Genomic DNA, 19,696 nt, shown 5'->3' on the forward strand with positions numbered 1-19,696 from the left:
TTGCGTATGAATGTCCAGTTATTCTAGCACATTTTGTTGAAGAGGTGCAAATTGCTTTTGCACCTTTGTGAAAAATCATTTGGCTATGGGGGCAATTTCTAGGTTCTCTATTCTGTTCTATTATTCTGTGTGTCTCTTCTTGCCAATACCAAACTGTCTGGATTATTGTAGCTTTATAGTAAGTCTTGAAATCAGGTGATATTAAGTCTTCTTTCTCAAAGAAGACTTGTTCTTTCTCAAAACTGTATTGACTATTCTGGTTCCTTTGACTTTCCATCTGTATTTTAAAATCAACACATCAGTTTCTACAAAAACTCTGCTGGAATTTTGGTTGGGATTGCATTGAATCTATGAATCAGTTTGGGGAGAATTGACATGGGTATCTCTCTATGTAAGTTGTCTTTGATTTTGTGGTGTGTGTGGTGCTATTAATTTTGGTACTAATTCATTTTACTGAGCACCCTTATTACTTCTAGTGTTTTTAGTCAATCTTTTCCAGTTTCCTTGATTGACTGTTAACTATATTATATGCAAATTATTTTGCTTCTTTTCTAGTAGTTTCAGCTCATTTGTTTCATGTCTTACTCATTTGGCCATACATCTCTTTTCACATTTTGACATGTGTTTTCTCCCGAAGAGAAATCAAAAAGACTTTATTTGACTTGTTTTTATAAATTTATTTTTTGTTAAATCTTTATAGCAGTTAGATAATTGACAACTAGAGTAAGCATTTAAAGAAAGAAAAATGCAAAGTCAGAAAGAAGAGTGGCTCTTCTATGAGGCAAGTTGGAATCTTCATTTTAAAGATGAAGTTTTCTGGTTATAGTAATGTTTTCTCAGGTGTGTGCTTTGAGATCTTTTTAATCTCTTCATTAAAGAGGTTCTATAGGGCCGGCCCGGTGGCTTAGCGGTTAAGTGCACACGCTCCGCTGCTGGCGGCCCGGGTTCGGATCCCAGGTGTGCACCGACGCACCGCTTCTCCGGCCATGCTGGGGCCGCGTCCCACATGCAGCAACTGGAGGGATGTGCAGCTATGACATGCAACTATCTGCTGTGGCTTTGGGGGAAAAAATAAATAAATAAAATCTTTAAAAAAAAAAAAAAAAAGAGGTTCTATAGACATGCTTTTAGAACACTGTGTTAAAGTTTTATAGTTTTTCTTTTCCTTTGTTTTTTAACTTTGGTACTTTTCAAACCTTGTTATACTCATGAATAGAGTTAATCTCTAAGCTGGAATATAGTTTGCTGCACTTTCCAAATACACCTAAGCAGAGAATTCTTTTTTCTAAGGAAGAGCATGTAGTAGGATTAGAAGTTTGTGATAGATACTTTGTGAAAGGCTGTGCTCTAAAAGTGCAACTGATGGTGAAAACCAATGATGGGTACAAGTGCCGGTGCCTGGGCACAGATTGAGGCCGTGGCACAGGTAGTAGTGTATTCACCACTGCCTTGCACTTGCAGGGTTTTTTAGGCCAATTTTGTTTAAGAATATCCTTAATGAAATGGTAAACATTATTAATTTTATTAAATCTTGACCTTTGAGTACATATCTTTTTAATATTCTGTGTGAAAAAATGGAAAGTACTCAATGAAGCGCTTTGGTTTCATACCAAAATATGATTGTCTTGAGTAAAAGCACTTGTGCAGCTATTTGAGTTGCAAGTTAAATTGGTCACTTTTTAAATTATATACCATTTTTACCCAAAAGAACAACTGACAAATAATCGTTATTTGGACTTGGGTGTTTGCAGACATTTTCTCAAAAGTGAGTGGAGTGAGCCTGTCACTTCATGGAAAATAACTGACATTTATTGCCCAAGATAAAATTTGAGCTTCCAAGCAAAAATTAGGACTTTGGAAAACTTGTATCCACCACCATAAGCTTGACAGTTCCCAACACTTAAAGATTTTCCTCATCTTATCAGTGATGATATTAACAAATGTAATTTTTTTATATTGTATAATAAAATGTCAGCATTGGGCAGATTGGCATAACCCAGTGAACCAGTATTTTCCAAATGACCAATGCATGATATTACAGAATTATGTATAGATAAAAAAATTCATTCAAAGGGTGAACTAGAGCAATGCATTTTAATATAATAGAGTAGGAAAAGCTCACTGATATGGTACATTACAACTAACCTTTCAGAAACTGCCACTTGCCAGTTTTGTTGTAGTATCAAGGAGTAATATCCACAGTTATCAGAAAAAGCATTCAAGTACTCTGTTTTCCAACTATTATATCAACATGAGGCTAGATTTTCTTCATATACTTCAGCCAAAATTACATGTCACAGCAGATATGAGAATCCAGCTGTCTTTTTAGTAAGCCAGACATTAGATTTGCATAACTGGTAAACAGTGCCACTCTTCTAAAAGGTTTTTTGTTTTTGAAAGCAAAGTTATTTTTCATAAAAATGTGCTGTTACTTTATGAGTTTAATTATCAAGTTTATGAGGTCATGGGTAATACATATATTATTTTTAATGAGTTAATAAATATCTTTCAATTTCTAATATGATGAATATTGATAGACATAATTCACATAAACCAAAACTCTTTCTTTCTTTGCTTTTTAAGAGTATAAAGGAGTTCTGAGAACAAAAAGTTTGAGAACTATGGAGCACAGAAGATAACCTTTGAAAATGTCATCAGTAAGAAATAGGATATTGGGAGGCATATGGATGTTTCCATAGAGTGACAATATCAAAAATCTTAAATTATGAATCCTTTAAAAAAATCGATTAGGCATTTGACTTTGTGCCTATAATACCCTGCAAGAGTGGTTTCTGGGAGATGTTTGGACAACATTCATTTATTCATCATTAAGATGATAATTACCACTTTCTTTGATCCAGGCACCATGCTAGATGAAGGGAATTCAGTAGTGAAAAAGTCTGATGTGTCCCCATTTTTCATGGACTTTTCATTCTAGGGGGGGAAATAAAATAACATCAGATTAGATAAGTGCCAAGCAGGAAAATTAGGGTACTGAGAGAGAGTAACAGGGCTCTATAGGTGAGTCAGGAAGGCCTTTCTAAGGAAGAGACGAATAAGCTGTGACCTGAGAGATCAGAAGCCGCCAGCCATGAGAAGAGTATTATATGCAAGAGTACTCACAAAGACACATAACCACCAAGAGAATTCTATAGTATTTTATAGCCTGGGTACAAATAGCTTTTAAAAATATTAACTGTTTATCATTTAATTCTCACAGCAATCCTGTGCTGTATACATTTGGTAGGTCTAATAAGGATGTCCAGTTAATTAGAACGCTTGGTAACAGTTTTTGTCATTTTTCAATATCTTGTGTTAGTGGATCATAGTATTATAGATTTAATTCTATATCTATAATGTAATGAAGTATTGTAAAATTTGAGACAGATTATATCACAAAAGAATAAAGTTGCTATATAAAGCATAAAATGTACATATAATCCATTTACCTCTGTAGTTTTTGAAATGATCAGGAAAATGTATTTTTAAAATTACTTTTTTGAGTATATTTTTAGGTAGTGAAGAGTTGCCTTTAAGTAAAATTACTTACATAATAGTATTTACCTTAAGTACGATGCTATTATTATTAAACTTCTAGGAACTTTTGGATGAATTTCATAAATAGGAAAGTGCTTATTTATTTGCACTGACTTCTCATTTCTGCCATTATGATATGTTTGATTTGTGTGTGTCTACTGTCAAGGACATAGAGAATTCATAGTAAACAAGTGTAAAGAGCATTTGTGAACCAGATCTTCTCTACATTTCCTTACTACTTCCTGACCCAAGAACCTTCCATGTTCTTGTTTTTAGTCTCTTTTTTTTGCACTGCTATAAGTAGCAACTAACACCTTTTTGGCTCATCCCTGGAGTCACAGGTGAGTCCTGAGTCTGGTTTACTGCACTGGGCAGAGGAACCTGGGAAGCTTGATTCCAGAGAGGCCCAGCTTCATGGCCACCTGAGAAATATACACTTATTGGTGACACTAGTGCTACTTTCAGTTCTTGTTTGTTTGTATTCTGTGAATCAATGTGTTGTATTATAAGTGTTTGGGGGCTAAGAAATAACGTAGGTGGTTATTTTATATTTTTTGTGCTATAAAAATGAATAATCTATCATCAATGACTTGAAATATTAAAACCTGATCAAAAAGAGTCAAGAAATCACATTTATTATCATTGTCAACATAGATTCCTGTTTTCTGTAGTATAAAATATTCTGTATTAATGACTTGGGCAGCTGTGCTTCAAATCCCCAAGGTGTCTTTGAATTTAGTTATTGTAATTCAGGTAACTTTCAGGTTTCTTATGGAGGGGGTGTTCCTGTTGTTTTTGTTCCTCAAGGAGGCATGGCATTTTTAATCAGTTCTCTAGGGAAAGCTTGACTAAATGCTCCAAACTTAAGTTTGTTGGTTCCATGTTGCTAAATAAAATCTTAAAATAATTGAATAATTTGGGGAGAAAGGTAACTTTTTCCTTCTAGAGCTAGTAGTTGTCCTTCTCTTTGGGAGTTTACATTGAAGGAGTACAAATAATTTAATTTGCCAAAACTCTGAAAAATTACTGTCATTTTAGTTTTTCAGGAAATTGTGGGCATGGCAGCACCATATATGCCTATCTGGTAAGGGAATTAATAGGATTTATGTAGTTCAAAAGAAAGATAGTCTTCTTAAACCATTTGGTTTCATTGTTAAAGGGGACCTATGATAAATGCTTTTCTAAATATGAATATCCTTTTGTGAAGCAGTTAATTATCCTTTTACTTACAGAGTTTGACAGTTTGGATTTTCATATATCATGATTTCTTACAGACTCAAATATATTTCTGACTGAACTTTTGGGCTATTTAGTTGCAATTTTATTTTAAAGAACCAAGAAGGGCAAATAGTAGATATGTGATTAAACAAAATAATGAGAATTTGAATTTTCTTGTTAATCTTTACAGCCAAATTAATTAGTTACAATAGGCGAATTGATTTGGTCTCTGCTATTAGGACAAATAATGAAAAACTAGAGCTATAACTTCCTCCATTCCAAAATTTCTTCTGTAAGCTTCTCTCCTGCTTTGTTTCTTTCCCTCCCATTTAATTACTTAAATATTAATTATTTAAATAATATTTATTATAAAAGATCAAAACAGTGCAGAGGTGAGATATTTAGAAGAAAATGTGAAAGATTGCCCCCCAAACTTTTTTGAGCATTCTTTCAGCTTCTCCATTTACATATATAAATTTGTAAACATTCTATTACAAATATAAATTTGTACATAGTTAAAAATTATACAGATGGCATTGTATTTACATAATAATCTGTAAGTTGCTTTTTTTTTACTTGTTTTGAGGAGCTCTTTATGTCAGTACATGTTTGACTTTATTCTTTTTAACTGTTGCATACTGTTCTATAGTATAGGTGAACCATGGTTAATTTGACCAACCCTTATATCTCTTTCTATATACATCTAGGTATTTCTTTAAGATATGAGTGGGTCCGGTAGCTTTTTTGCCCTGATATTCCATTACTCACACTTAGAGTCCCAACTCTCTGAAATCCACAGATTTATTTTCTTGATTTTTGGCTTTCTGTGACTCCACCATCATCCCATGTGCAAATCCCATTCTCTTCTCTTCTTGCCAACTCTGTTCCTTATTGGCATCTTAAAAAATTGTGGCCCAGGGCCCGGCCTGGTGATGTAGTGGTTAAGTTCGTGTGCTCCACTTCGGTGGCCCAAGGTTCACAGGTTTGGATCCCAGGCATGGACCTACGCACTGCTCATCAAGCCATGTGGTGGCGGCATCCCTCATACACAGTAGAGGACGATTGGCACAGATGTTAGCTCAGGGACCATCTTCCTCAAGCAAAAATAGGAAGATTGGCAACAGATGTTAGCTCAGGGTGCATCTTCCTCACCAAAAAGAAAAAAAAATGTGGCCCAAATTTGTACATAAGAATCAATCAGTCTCAATTTCTGTATGCCAGCTGTATAAGTAATTTTATTCCACTTTGATGCTAGCCCATGGGGCGGGCAGATAGCACCAATCCAGTGATTCACATTATAAATACAAAAAGTAATTTAATGGTACGGGAAGTGAATTTAGTCAGGATTCACAAGCATGTGCTCAGGTATCAATTTGAAATCTTATTCTTTTGGTGCATAAATTGTGAAACCTATTTAAAAATGATTTTGGTATGTTTTACTTAGATTTTAAAAATGTGTATGGCTTAAAAAATTATAATAATGCTAAGGTATTTAAGAAATACTTCCAGAAACAAAAAGAAGAAAAGCTGCTGGTAAATGTAGGCTTTTTTCACTTAAGAAACTTACTATGTTCTCTAATGAACACTTACTAGAGAGGAAGGAGAAACTTAAAGAAATGGTTAGTTGGCAGCAGGAGAGAATGGGGATCAAACAAGATTAATTAACAGCAAGAAGTAAAAGGGATAAAACTTTGTTACACAAGTAATCATTATAAGCTTATTGAAAATAAAGGTCTCAGGATTGAGAAAAGATACCCTCAAAGCTAATTACTTTTCTTCTTTGAACCCCGATGAATCCACAAGAAAAAATATTTGAAGGATATTTTAGAAGATGAGATGGCAGAGAACAGAAAATGTTTGAATGTGAATAAAACAGTTTGCTTTTTTCTTTGCTGATTCACAAAAGTTAATTTAAATTTAGCATTGAAGACACTTAATATCCCTCACTCATCAAAACAAAAAGAATTGAGAACTACAGTTTTCGGTTTGAGAAGTTAAAGCAATATGAGAGGATTCTCTAGAGTTACAGGCTTGTGGTTAGATTGGGCCAAAGGTAGCTTTTCAGTGCCTGGGAGTCTTTGTAGATATAAATTTCAAACCCCGAGTTGAAATTTAGAAGTGATTGAAATAATTTTAGTTGGTATTTATACGTAGTTAATTCTGTTTATTTAAATTTGCTTTTAATTTTATTACCTTTAAGTTACGTGTTATGTTTGTGTGTGTGTGTGTATATATATATGTATATATATATATATATACACACACACATATATACACACTATATATTTTTTTAGGTAATGGAAAAACTTTCAAACATACGCAAATGTAGAGAGAATATAATGAACCACCGTGTACCCATCACGTGGCTTCAGCTTCAGTATTTGTCAACTCATGGCCAATCTTCTTTCATCTGTACCCCCACTTAGTTCTCCCCTCATCCCCAGATTATCTTAAACTAAATCACAAGCATACAATTTTATTCACAAACATTTTAATATTTATCTCTAAAAGAGATTGCTTACAAATCCTGACTATAATACCATTCTTATACCTCCAAAATTAGCTGTAATTTTTAATAGTCAGATATCCAATCACTTTTTAAAATTCCCTGATTGTCTCTTTTTGTTAACAGTATTTTTGTTTGAATAAGAATCCAAATAAATTGATACTTTATAATTGGTTGATATGTCTGTTAAATCTCTCTTTTTGAAATTTTTCCTTTATTTTTTTAGCTTTTTATTTTGAGTTAATTTTAGACTTACAGGAGAGTTGCGAAAATAGTACAGCTTTCCTACACATTAACATCTTACATAATTAAAGTACAATGATCAGAACTAAGAAATTAACATCAGTGCAATATTATTAACTACTTAATATTCAGTTTCACCAGTTTCTACACTGATGTTCTTTTTCTGTTCTAGGGCCTAGTCCAATATTCCTCTTTGTATTTGGTTGTCATGTGGCCTTAGTTTCCTCTAATCTGTGATGGTTCCTTAGTCTTTCCTTATCTTTCATGACTTTAAAACTTTTGAAGGCTACTGGTCAGTTATTTTGTAGACTGTCCCTTAGTTGAGGTTTGTCTGATGTTTTCCTATGATTAGATTGAGGTTGTACATTATTGGGAAGAATATTACAGAGGTGATATATCCTTCTCAGTGCGTAATTATCCAGGGATACACGCTGTCAGTATCACTTATTACTGGTGAGGTTAACCTTGATCATTTGGTTAAGGTGGTGTCTTCTGTGTTTCTCCACTATAAAGTTGCTATTTTTCGTTTATTAGCTCTAAGACTGGGATTATTTGTTTTTGTAACTTTTCATAGTCTGGATTTTGCCGATTGCATTCTCATAGTGATTTTTAACACATTCTGTAAATTGGATTCGATGTAGGGGCTTATTAGGTGCAGGTTGATTTTCAGTATAGGTGTTAAGTACTTCCATCAGGAAGCACATTCTTCTTATGTTATTCCTTTAGTTTTATTAATTCCCAAAACTGGCAAAAAATAAATCTATTACAGTTCATTTTTATTCTTTAAAAAAAAAATCTGAGGAATAAGTCAGTTTGCTAATACTTTTCTTTAGAGATATTAACCTGACATATTTTTATCTTTTGCCTATGTTAAAGTCACGTTCTAACAGATTCTATCCACTTTGTTACCAGTAATTTAGTGGTGTTGGATGGATTCAGACCATAAACAAGTTTAATACATAGGTAGAGATTTAGAAAGTACAGTGATGGCAGAACTGGTGTCTCAAAATATTTCTCATTGTTCTGTCACTGATAAACTGGTACTATTGGTCCTCTGCCTTTTCAAAAACTCTAGTGAGAAACAGAATTAGCAAGCCACATTTAATTTGCCTTTTGGTAACAGTTTAAGTTGTTACCATAGCATGAAGGTTAGTTTTTTTCTGTTAGAAGACTTTCCTATAACTGTATTTCTATAGTTTACTGCTGTATTAGTTTCCTGGGGCTGCTGTAACAAAATTAGCGCAACTTGGTGGCTTAAAACAACAGAAGTTTATTCTTTCACAGTTCTGGAGGCCAGATGTCTTAATCAAGGTGTTGGAGGCTCTAGGGGAGAATCCGAGCCTTGCTGCTTCCAGCTTCTGGTGGATGCTGGCATTCCCTGACTTACGGCCACGTCACTCCAAACTCTGTCTCCATCTTCACATCACCTTCCCCTCTGATGTGTGTCATTTCTCTCCACCTCTCTCCTGTATGAATATTTGTGGTGGTATTTAGAGCCCACCAGGATAATCTCCTCATCTCAAGATCCTTAACTTAAATACATCTGCAAACCACTTACCATGTAAGGTATCACTCACAGGTTCCAGGGGTTAGGATCTGATATCTTTGGGGGACCCCATTCAACCTGCTACATCTGCTCTCACCATGTGCAAAGCCTCTTCCTTTGATGGCTTTCTGCTACCTGAAGCAGCTACTTAACTTAACCTGAGGAAGCACTGTGCATTCATTTTGGTTCAAGAGATCAATCATAGGAGTCTTCTAACTTAAATTCTGATAGCTTTAGTCTTAGAGGCTAGCATGATGAAAGCTTGAAACCAAAGGGTGCTGTAGCTCATGTGGTGTATTTTTCTATTCTCAGTCTCCTCCTTCCCTCTGGTATAACAGATGTAGTTAAGTAGTAGTTTAACAGCCATTTACAGAACATTGCATCCCAAAGCAGCAGAATGCATATTCTTCTCAAGCACACATGGAACATTCTCCAAGATAGATAATATGTTAGACCACAAAACAAGTCTTAATAAATTTAAGAAGACTGAAATCACATCAAGTGTCTTTTCTGACAACAATGGTATGAAACTAGAAATCAATTCCAAGAATAAAACTGGAAAATTCATAAATATGTGGAGATTAAACAACATGCAACTGAACAACCAATGGTCAAAGAAGAAATCAAAAAATGTCTTGAGACAAATGAAAATACAACACACCAAAACTTATGGGATGCGGCAAAAACAGTTATAGCAATAGATGACTACATTAAAAAAACAAGAAACATCTCAAATTAAAAAATCTAACTTGATACCTGAAGGAACTAGAAAAAGAAAAAAAAACTAAGCCCAAAGTTAGTAGAAAAAAGGAAATGACAACGATCAGAGTTGAAAATAAATGAAATAGAGACTAAAAAGATAATAGAAAAGTTCAGGGAAACAAGAGCTGGTTTTTTGAAAAGATAAATAAAATAGATAGACCTTTTGCTAGACTCACCAAGAAAAAAAGAGAAGCCTCAAAATTAGACATGAAAGAGGAGACATTACAACTGATACCACAGAAATACAAAGGATCATGAGATTACTATGAACAATCATACGTCAACAACTGGACAATCTAGAAGAAATGGATAAATTCCTAGAAACATACAACCCACAAAGACTGAATCAGGAATAGGAAATCTAAACTGATCAATTACTGGTAAGGAGATTGAATCAGTAGTAAAAAACCTCCCAACAAACAAAAATCCAGGACCAAATGGCTTCACTGGTAAATTCAACCAAACATTTAAAGAAGAATTAATACTAACCCTTCTCAAAGTTTTTCAAACTCATTTTATGAGGCCAGCATTGTTACTCTGATACCAAAACCAGACAAGGACACTGCAAGAAAATAAAATTACAGGCCAATACCCCTGATATACATAGATGCAAAAATCCTCAACAAAATATTAGCAAGCTCAATTCAACAATATATTAAAAGGACCATACACCGTGATCAAGTGGGAACCATCCAGGGATGGTTTAACATCTGCAAGTCAGTCAAATGTGATACAGCACATTAACAAAATGACGGGTAAAAATCATGTGATCATCTCAGTGGATACAGAAAAAGCATTTGACAAAACTCAACATCCGTTCATGATAAAAACTCTCCACAAACAGGGTACAGAGGGAACATACCTCAACATAAGAGCCATATATGACAAGCGCATAGTTAACATCGTTTTCAGTGGTGCAACGCTGAAAGCTTTTCCTCTAAAAACAGAAACAAAACCAGGATGCCCACTTTTACCACTTACTACTGGAAGTCCTAGCCAAAGCAATCAGGCAAGAAGAACTAAAAGGCATCAAAATAAGAAAGAAAGAAGTAAAACTGTCTCTATTTGCAGATGACGTGATATTAAATATAGAAAACCCTAATGACTCCGTCAAAAAATGGTTAGTACTAATAAATGAATTCAGTAAAGCTGCAGAATACAAAATATACAAAAATCAGTTGCATTTATGTATACTAATAATGAAGTATCAGAAAGAGAAATTAAGAAGGCAGTCCCATTTACAATTACATCACAAAGAATAAAATACTTAGGAATAAATTCAACCAAGGAGGTGAAAGACCTATACACAGAAAATTATAAGACATTGATGAAAAGGTTGTCAAGGGATGTGTCCTCTCAGCAGAAGCCACAAAAGTCAGGGCACCAGACATATGCACAAGCTCCTTTCATGGAGGCACTGGCGACCTATAGTGAGGAAATGGGAGAGGGCCAACATGGTGCCCGCCCGCCTCCCCGATCTCTGGAGAGGATTGCAGTCGGCCCCTAGATGTGTGTTAAATTAGAGGCCTGCCTCTCAGGCTGCAGCTTTTAAGATCTGCAAATAGGCTTCTTTCCTGGAATGACTGGGTGTTTCAGTCTGCTCTCTCTGTGCTGAGCCCTGGGGGGATATCCACATGAATCTGTGGCATCCCATTATTACCTGTTTCTTAGTTCACTCTACCCTTGTGGGTCTCATGGATGCAAGCCCCATTAGCTTTCAGAGCTAGATGTTTTGGGGCCCTGTTTCTCAGGTGGAAGTCTTAAAAGTTGTGGCACCAGATGTGGGTTCCAAACCCTTTGTTCCTCAGGGAGAAGCTGGGAGTTCTGAGTTCCCTCCTGGTTGTATGTCACCACGTTGGGTTGGGGTTTATGGCGAGATTGTTTCAGCCTCTCTTACCTGTATCGATGTGGATTTTTTCCCATTCACCAAATACGTAGGAGTTGCTTAGCTAGTTTCTGGATTTTTTCAGAGGAAATTGTTCCGTAGGTAGCTGTAGGTTCTGTGTGTCCTGAAGAGGGGAGTTCAGGAGCCTCCTATGTTGCCATCTTGAACTGGAACTTCTTCCTCACACTTCTGTGTGAAATGTATTTCTAGTTTCCTCAAGAAACATAAATGTTTAAGATAAGAATTAGATTGTTACCTTAATTATTTAAAAACTATGCCCCAATGAAATATTCTGAAATTATACATATTTAAATTTATAAATGTAAAATCATGAAAATTTTCAATATATAGGAAAGAAGAAAATAATATAAAAGAAACTTATATATCCATCACCAGATTTAACAAATATTGATATTTTACAGTATTTGCTTTAGATCAATCTTTTAAAAAGTAAGTAAAATATTAAAAGTACAGCTAAAACTTTACTCTAGTTTTTCCCTCTTCCTTGTCCTCAGAGGTAATCAGTATTCTGACACTGGTGTTTCCATGTTTGCTTGTATATATTTTTCACATATGTATATATCTGTAAATAATATATATTATTTTCTATTTTTAAAATTTTTACAAATGGTCATACTGTTTACAAATTTAAGATTTTCACTTTATTGATCCTTTTCAACAATTTGACAGTGATATGCCTAGGGGTGGTCTCATTCTGTATTTATCTTGCTTGGTGCTTGCTAAACTTTTTGAACCTGTACACTTATTTTTCAGATATTTATTTTTCAAATATTTTTTTCTGCCTCCTTTTCTTCTTATGAGATTCCATTTAAACCTATGGTAGATGTTTTAACATTGTCCTACAGATTGTTGATCTTAAGTTCATTTTTTTTTTTTTTTATGTGTGAGGAGGACTAGCCCTGAGCTAACGTCCGATGCCAATCCTCTCCTTTTTTCTTGAGGAAGACTGGCCCTGAGCTAACATCCATGCCTATCTTCCTCTACTTTATATGGGACGCTGCCACAGCATGGCTTACCAAGTGGTGCGTTGGTGCGGGCCCGGGATCTGAACCTGCGAACCCCAGGCCGCTGAAGTGGAGCACGCGCACTTAACCGCTTGCGCCCCCGGGCCAGCCCCAAGTTCATTTTTTAAAGTAGTTTTTCAGATTGGGTAATTTCTACTGATATATTTTCAAATTCATTGACTCTTTCTTATGTCAACTCCAATATGCTATTAAGCCCATTCAGTGAGGTTTTTTAAATTCCAGATACTGCATTTTAGAGTTCTAGAGCTTTCATTTGGTTTTTACAGTTCCTTATTCCCTGCTGAGATTTCTCATCTAGGCATTATTATGACCTTATTTTCTTTTACATACTTGAACATATTCATAATAGCTGCTTTAAAATCCTCCTCTGCTAACTTGAATGTCTGAATCATTTCAGACATTGCCTTTTCTCTTGATTATGGTCACATTTTTCTGTTTCCACACATTTCTGGTAATTTTGGATTTTTTTCCTGGATACTGTGAATGACATATATTGTAGAGACATTATTCCACTATGTTCTTCCAACGTGTATTGTTTTTGTTTTATCAAGCAGTTAACTTGGCAGAACTCAGATTCCAAACTCTGTCCTCTTTGACAAGAAGCAGCTGAAATATCTATTCAATTCTTTCTACCTTAGCTGGGCTGCTTGAGTCCTCAGCATGCCAAGTTAAGGGGTTAGCTAGAGATTTTGGTAGGGTTTATTTGCGAAATTTGGGATTCCCTTTCTGTAGCTCTTTTTTTCTGAGATTTCCCCTTCTCAGTTTCCAACTGCTGTTGTTATCCCACGTTGTCCTCTGATTCCTCCATCACCCCTCAGTACCAACTGAGATCTTCCCTCAGACAAAAAGCCATAAAAATGGACATCTAACCCAGTGTTGTCTACCGTTCTCCAAAGAATCAACTCCTTTCTACTTTCTCTCTGCCTTTGATTGCTCTCCAGTGCCTTGGGATTGTTGTTTGATTATATTTTATACAGAGTTTATAAGGTTATCTGCAGGAGCTACTCCACCATTAATAGAAGCAGAACTCCTTGCATAACTTTTTTTAATGTGGTAAAAAATATATAACATAAAATTTGCCATTTTAACGCTTTTAAGTGTACAATTCAGGGACATCAATTGCATTTACAATGTTGTGGATCAATTCTCACTATCTGTACCCCAAACTTTTTCTTAACTAAACAGAAAGTATGTCCCCATTAAGCAATAAATCCCTGTTCCTCCAACCCCTAGCCCTTGGTAACCCCTGTTCTACTTTCTGTCTCTATAAATTTGCCTGTTCTACATATTTCATGTAAGTGGAATCCTAGAAATATTTGTTCTTTTGTGTCTGACTTATTTCACTTAGCATAATATTTTCATAGTTCATTCATGTTATAGAATGTATCAGAACTTCATTCCTTTTTAAGTGTGAATAATATTCCATTGTATGTCTAGACCACATTTTGTTTATCCATTCATCTGTTGATGGACACTTGGATTGTTTCCACCTATTAGCTGTTGTGAATAATGCTGTTATGAACATGGGCGTACAAGTATCCATTTATTTTGGGTTTATACCTTTGAATGGCATTGCTGGATCATATGGTAATTCTTTAACTTTTTGAGGAACTGCCAAACTGTTTTCCACAGAGGCTATACCATTTTCTATTCCCACCAGCAATGTACAAGCATTCCAGTTTCTTCAAATTCTCTCCAACACTTATTTTCCTTATTACTATTATAGCCATCCTAGTGGATATGAAGTGGATCTCATTGTGGTTTTGATTTGCATTTCCCTAATGACTAAAGATGTTGAGTATCTTTTCATGTGCTTGTTGACCATTTGTATATCTTCTTAGGAGAAATGTCTGCTCAAGTCTTTTTCCCATTTTTAAATTGGGTTGTTGGTCTTTTTGTTGAGTCGTAAGATTTTTTTATACATTCTGGGTATTAAACTCTTATCAGGTATATAGTTTGCAAATATTTTTACCCATTCTGTAGTTTGTCTTTTCACTTTCTTAATAGTGTCCTCTGATGCAAAAAGTTTTTAATTTTGGTGAAGTCAGATTTATCTGTTTGTTCTTTTGTTGCTCATGCTTTTGGTGTCATATCTAAGAATCCATTGCCAAATCCAAGGTCATGAAGATTTACCCGTTTTCTTCTAGGAGTTCTATGGTTTTAGCTCTTATGTTTAGGTCTTTCATCCATTTAGTGTTAATTTTTGTATGTGGTGGGAGGTAGGAATCCAACTTCATCTTTTGCATGTGGAAATCCAGTTTTACCAGCAATATGTGCTAAAGAGACTATTCTTTCTCCCATTGAGTGGATTTGACATCTTTGTCAAAAATCAGTTGGCCATATATGTAAAGGTTTATTTCTGGAATCTCAATTCTATTTCATTGGTCTATATGTCTGTCCTAAAGCTGCTATACCACACTGTTTTGATTACTTGCTGTAGCTTTGTAGTTAAAGCTGTAGTTTTGAAATTAGGAACTGTGAATGCTCCAACTTTATTCTTTTTCAAGATTGTTTTGGCTATTCAGGGTCTCTCACATTTCCATATGAATTTAAGTATCAGTTTTTCCATTTCAACAAATGAATAACTTTTTTTAAACCTCCTTTTTGGATTCTATTTGTTTTAGAGATTCATCCATGTTTATACATAGATATTTAGTTCATTTACTGTATGGCTTATAAAGAAATATCTGAATAAATCTCAGTGTATTTGTCCTTTCTCCTATTGAAGTACAATTAGATTGTTTCTAATTTTTTTGCTTTAACAGGCAATGCCACAATGAACATTCTTGTGCATGCTACTTGTTCACTTGACTGAAAGTTTCTTTAGGGCAATAGTTTTCAACCTGGGGCGATTTTGCCTGCCGGGGAATGTTTGGCAATGTTTGGAGATGTTTTTGCTTATCAAGACTGAGAGGGATGCTGCTGGCATCTAGTGGGTGGAGACCAGAGATGCTGCTAAACATTCTACAGTGCAAGAACAGACTCCCACCCACCCCACTACAAAGTGTTATCCAAATTATCTCATTTGTTAATAGTGCCAAAATTGAGAAACCCTGCACTGGGGCATATACTTAGAAATGGGATTGATAAAGTTTAGGGTGTGTGCAATTTTTTTTTTTTTTTTTTTTGGTTATTATATGAAATGGATTTCTGTAAAACATGTAGAAAATATTTCCAATACAAGTAAAGGTTTGGAATATCTGGAGTTAAAATTAAAGTTCCTTTGATGCTGCAATCCAGCAATTATAAGCAATTTAATTAGCTTAAACCAGACAGAGTAGCAGCATTATCCAGAGTTAACTAATTCATCTTTTAACTTCATGTACTGAAATACACTGGTGCTTTCTGCCTGATTAAAAGGTTGATTTTAGAGTGAGAATCTGCTTCAAAAAAGTGTCACTTGTGCAAGACAAAGGTAGTTGGAATATTAGGCTGAAGATGCTGACCGAATGAGAGAAAAATTACAGCATAAAACAATGTAGAATTTTTTCCTGACAAAGATGGTTGTTAAATATTGAAGGCTTAAAGGTTTGAAAAGTTTCTTTCTGTCTAGTGTCATTTAAATTAGTTTTTTAATTGAAGATGGGAATGAACTTAATGAATTTTGAGACCTGCTTTTAAGCTTATAAGACCCATGGCTCTCCCTTTAAAAATCTGATGAAAGCTATGGCCCAAGAACTATGTGCATGCTTGTGTTATACATTTTTCCATGATTTTTGGGTGGTTTATGCATGCTCCTGAAGTCCATCTATGGACCACTCCCCTCAAACCCCCTAGATTTCCAGGTTAAGAACTTTGCTAAAAGTCTTAAAGTGCTCAAAATAAGATTTGTTTGTGTCTTCTTCGCCAAATGCAGAAGACTCAGTGATGGAGACGAGGAGGTGACTTAGAATTAGATTTATCTAATTCTTCAAGTCCTCCAACATTAAATGAGTGAATATAGATCTTATTTTATCTATGAGCTTCATTTTTCTTTCTCTTTTTACTAGGTGTATGCAGCAGTGCTGTGGCAGCAAGCTGATGAAAACAGGCAAAATTCAACTGAAAAAGCATGTTTTGGAACAGCCCTACCAGAAGAAAAACTTAATGACTTTCGTGATGAACAAATTGGACAGTTGCAGGAGCTGATGCAAGAAGCCACTAAACCCAATAGGCAATTTAGTGTCACTGAGTCTAGGAAACCAAAACTTTAGTCTATACAATAAAGCTTAACAAAGCATTTTCAGTTCTGAACCCCTTAATTTAACTATTATTGTTTTTAAAAATTTATTTCTGGGGCTGGCCACGTGGCTCAGTGGTCAAATGTGCACGCTCTGCTACTGGCAGCCCGGGTTCGGATCCTGGGCGCGCACCCATGCACTGCTTCTCCGGCCATGCTGAGGTGGGGTCCCACATGCAGCAGCTAGCAGGATGTGCAACTATGACATACAACTATCTACTGGGGCTTTGAGGAGAAAAAGGGGAAAAAAGGAGGAGGATTGGCAATAGATGTTAGCTCAGGGCCAGTCTTCCTCAGCAAAAAGAAGAGGGTTGGCATGGATGTTAGCTCAGGGCTGATCTTCCTCACAAAAAAAAAAAAAAAAAGATTCCTAAAAAAAAAAAAAAATTTATTTCTTCAGCTTTTAGGCTTTGAGAATGCCTCGTATTAATGAAATATTCTTTTATTTGGTGATGTCATGAATGCTGTCTGCAATATATAGATCAGGATCACTAGTGGGTGAAACTTTATGTTATTGAAGTAACAGTACTTGCTGGATGGAATTTGATTTTTGGACTAAAAGAATGGCTCTAAAATGGACAAAATTGTGGACTTTTGCCAAAAAAATTTTTATATATTTGTTTTTAATGCTATTATTGTTCAAGCATTAGCCTCATAGCTTTAGGTTCATCAGATAAGTATGTCATGATAATGATAGATATGGAATTCCAACAAGGTTATTATTTAAATACATTGTCATCTTGAAAGTTTTATTATTTCTACTTTAAAAATACATATATGATTATTCTCTTAAATGTCCTTTCTCCCCTAGTCATTGTTTATTTACGATGAAAGGATAAAAAGAAGCTTTAAGATTCAGTATTATACTACCATTTGTGTAGTAGATTATACAATGTATAATACAGTATTTGTTAACAAAACAGATTACCCCTTAAATTAAATAATTTGTAGTTACCTTGAGAATCTCATTTATTGCCTAAAGGTTGGGGAGTTAAAAACACCTTCATAAATTTTTCTTACACTTAATTAAGTTGATTTATAAACTGAAAAAATTTAAATGGTAATCCCATTCACATCCTAAAATGTTTATGAATTTTAAAAATTATACACTAAAAAGACTTGTATCTTTAGTTACGTATGTTTGCTCTAGATCCTGAGGTGATCATTTTTCAGATGCAATTGCATTTATGTCAGCTCTTTAAAAATTGATTTGTCTTGACTCCATTTTGCTGTCTCGTGCTTTTTCATTGTATATGGCTGCCAGGCCCCTCAGTCCTTTCTTCCATCCCTCTTTGAGTCAATCTGTAAATTGATCAGTTAGTCTTTTCTCACTGAAAGATAGGCAGTCAGTCAATCAATAATCTAGTCTCTACATTATAACAGGCTCCAGGAATACCACAATGAATAAGATAAAGCTCTTGTCCTCAAGAAGTTTAAAATCTAGCTGTGCATTCAGGAACCCTGTTTCATCATAAACAAATACATTACATCCCCAGACTCTTTACAGTACTATCTCTTTCAGCTTCTTGGCAAATAGAAATCTAACATCTGTAAGGACACTGCTTCTCTGCATCTTGTGAAGTGGGAGTTGTGGATCCATTTACAACTTGCTATAACATAAAACTCCTTACTGTTCCTTTCAATCCATCACTGTGCCACTGTAACTTAAGAATTCTTTTTCATTCGTAGTTTTCTTTTTGGTTATACTTCCCTATTTTTGTTCTTGGCACCTGGCTCATACCTCTCCATCTCAAGTCTTGCCATCATGTTGGTGACCTTAGTCACTTAGTCACCACTAATTCATGTGGTTGACTTACCTAGTAGCCTAACGGCTCTTTGATGGTTCATTATTAACTTTCACTTATTCAGCCACCTGTGGTCATGGTTACACTTAAACCCACTTTATTCAGAACTCCTCTGCCTGAAATTATGAATTGCAACATTCCATGTTTTTCTCACTGTCTCATATATTAATGTGAGCAGTTGCTTATTCCCACTGCAACTAGTCATTCATTCAACAAATGCCTATTGAGAACCTTCATATGCCAGGCATCATTCTAGAGACTGGGGATATAACAGTTATCAAAGACAAAATGTCTATCCCTATGGCACTCACATTCTAAAGGATGGAAATAAAATACATAAATAAAATATGTAGGGCAATAAGTACTATGGAGAAAAATAAAGCAAGGATAGGGGATAGAGCTGTGGTTCCCAAATTGGAACTGAGATGCCCCAGGGCACCACAGAGGACTCACAGGTGTGCTAGAGGATATTTTAAATTTTTCAGGAAATAACAGCCATGTTTATCGGACACCACACAAATTACTAGTTTGAGGTATTTCACAGTTTTACTGTGGTATTGCAGCATTCTTTTGGATGCCATATCTTTGTAAAGCTCAGCTTTTAGCAATTGCTGTGATAAAAGCAAACATCATCACACAAAAATTAGTAACAGAAAATGTCCAATGCGATTACAAAGTTTGAGAAGCTGTGTAGTGTCTAATAGGTGATAAGTTGTTAGGACAAATACTAAGTTGTTTGGACTAGGTAATAAATGGAACTGGGTTTTTTTATTTGTTTTTGCTGTGGGTATGCTGTGCAAATACAGAGTCACTAATGGTGTGTAAGCTGAGAAAGTTTGGGAACTGCTGAAATAGTGTCAGGGAGTGGTCTTTAACTGTGAACTCATTAGTCTTTTGACCACTCGTTTTGTTCACTGGCATTCCTTGAC

General features: G+C 35.1%; 1 protein-coding gene across 2 annotated transcripts in view; it reads left to right on the plus strand.

Annotated features, from left to right (window-relative positions):
* Positions 1 to 17,917, plus strand: part of SDHAF3 (succinate dehydrogenase complex assembly factor 3) — a 60,055-nt gene extending 42,138 nt beyond the window's left edge. Inside the window, exon 3 of one of the 2 annotated variants that reach the window (XM_087423237.1) lies at positions 16,733 to 16,806. In XM_087423237.1, the coding sequence (XP_087279363.1) occupies positions 16,733 to 16,764 (32 nt within the window). In that variant the 3' untranslated portion in view covers positions 16,765 to 16,806. Of the gene's footprint in view, positions 1 to 16,732 lie in introns of both variants that reach the window. The other variant, XM_004431376.3, reaches the window with a different exon arrangement.
* The last annotated feature ends 1,779 nt before the right edge of the window (positions 17,918 to 19,696 follow it).

This window comes from Ceratotherium simum, chromosome 1, assembly GCF_057802395.1.
Source record: "Ceratotherium simum simum isolate JZ-2026a chromosome 1, ASM5780239v1, whole genome shotgun sequence".
NCBI classification, from domain to species: Eukaryota; Metazoa; Chordata; class Mammalia; order Perissodactyla; family Rhinocerotidae; genus Ceratotherium; species Ceratotherium simum.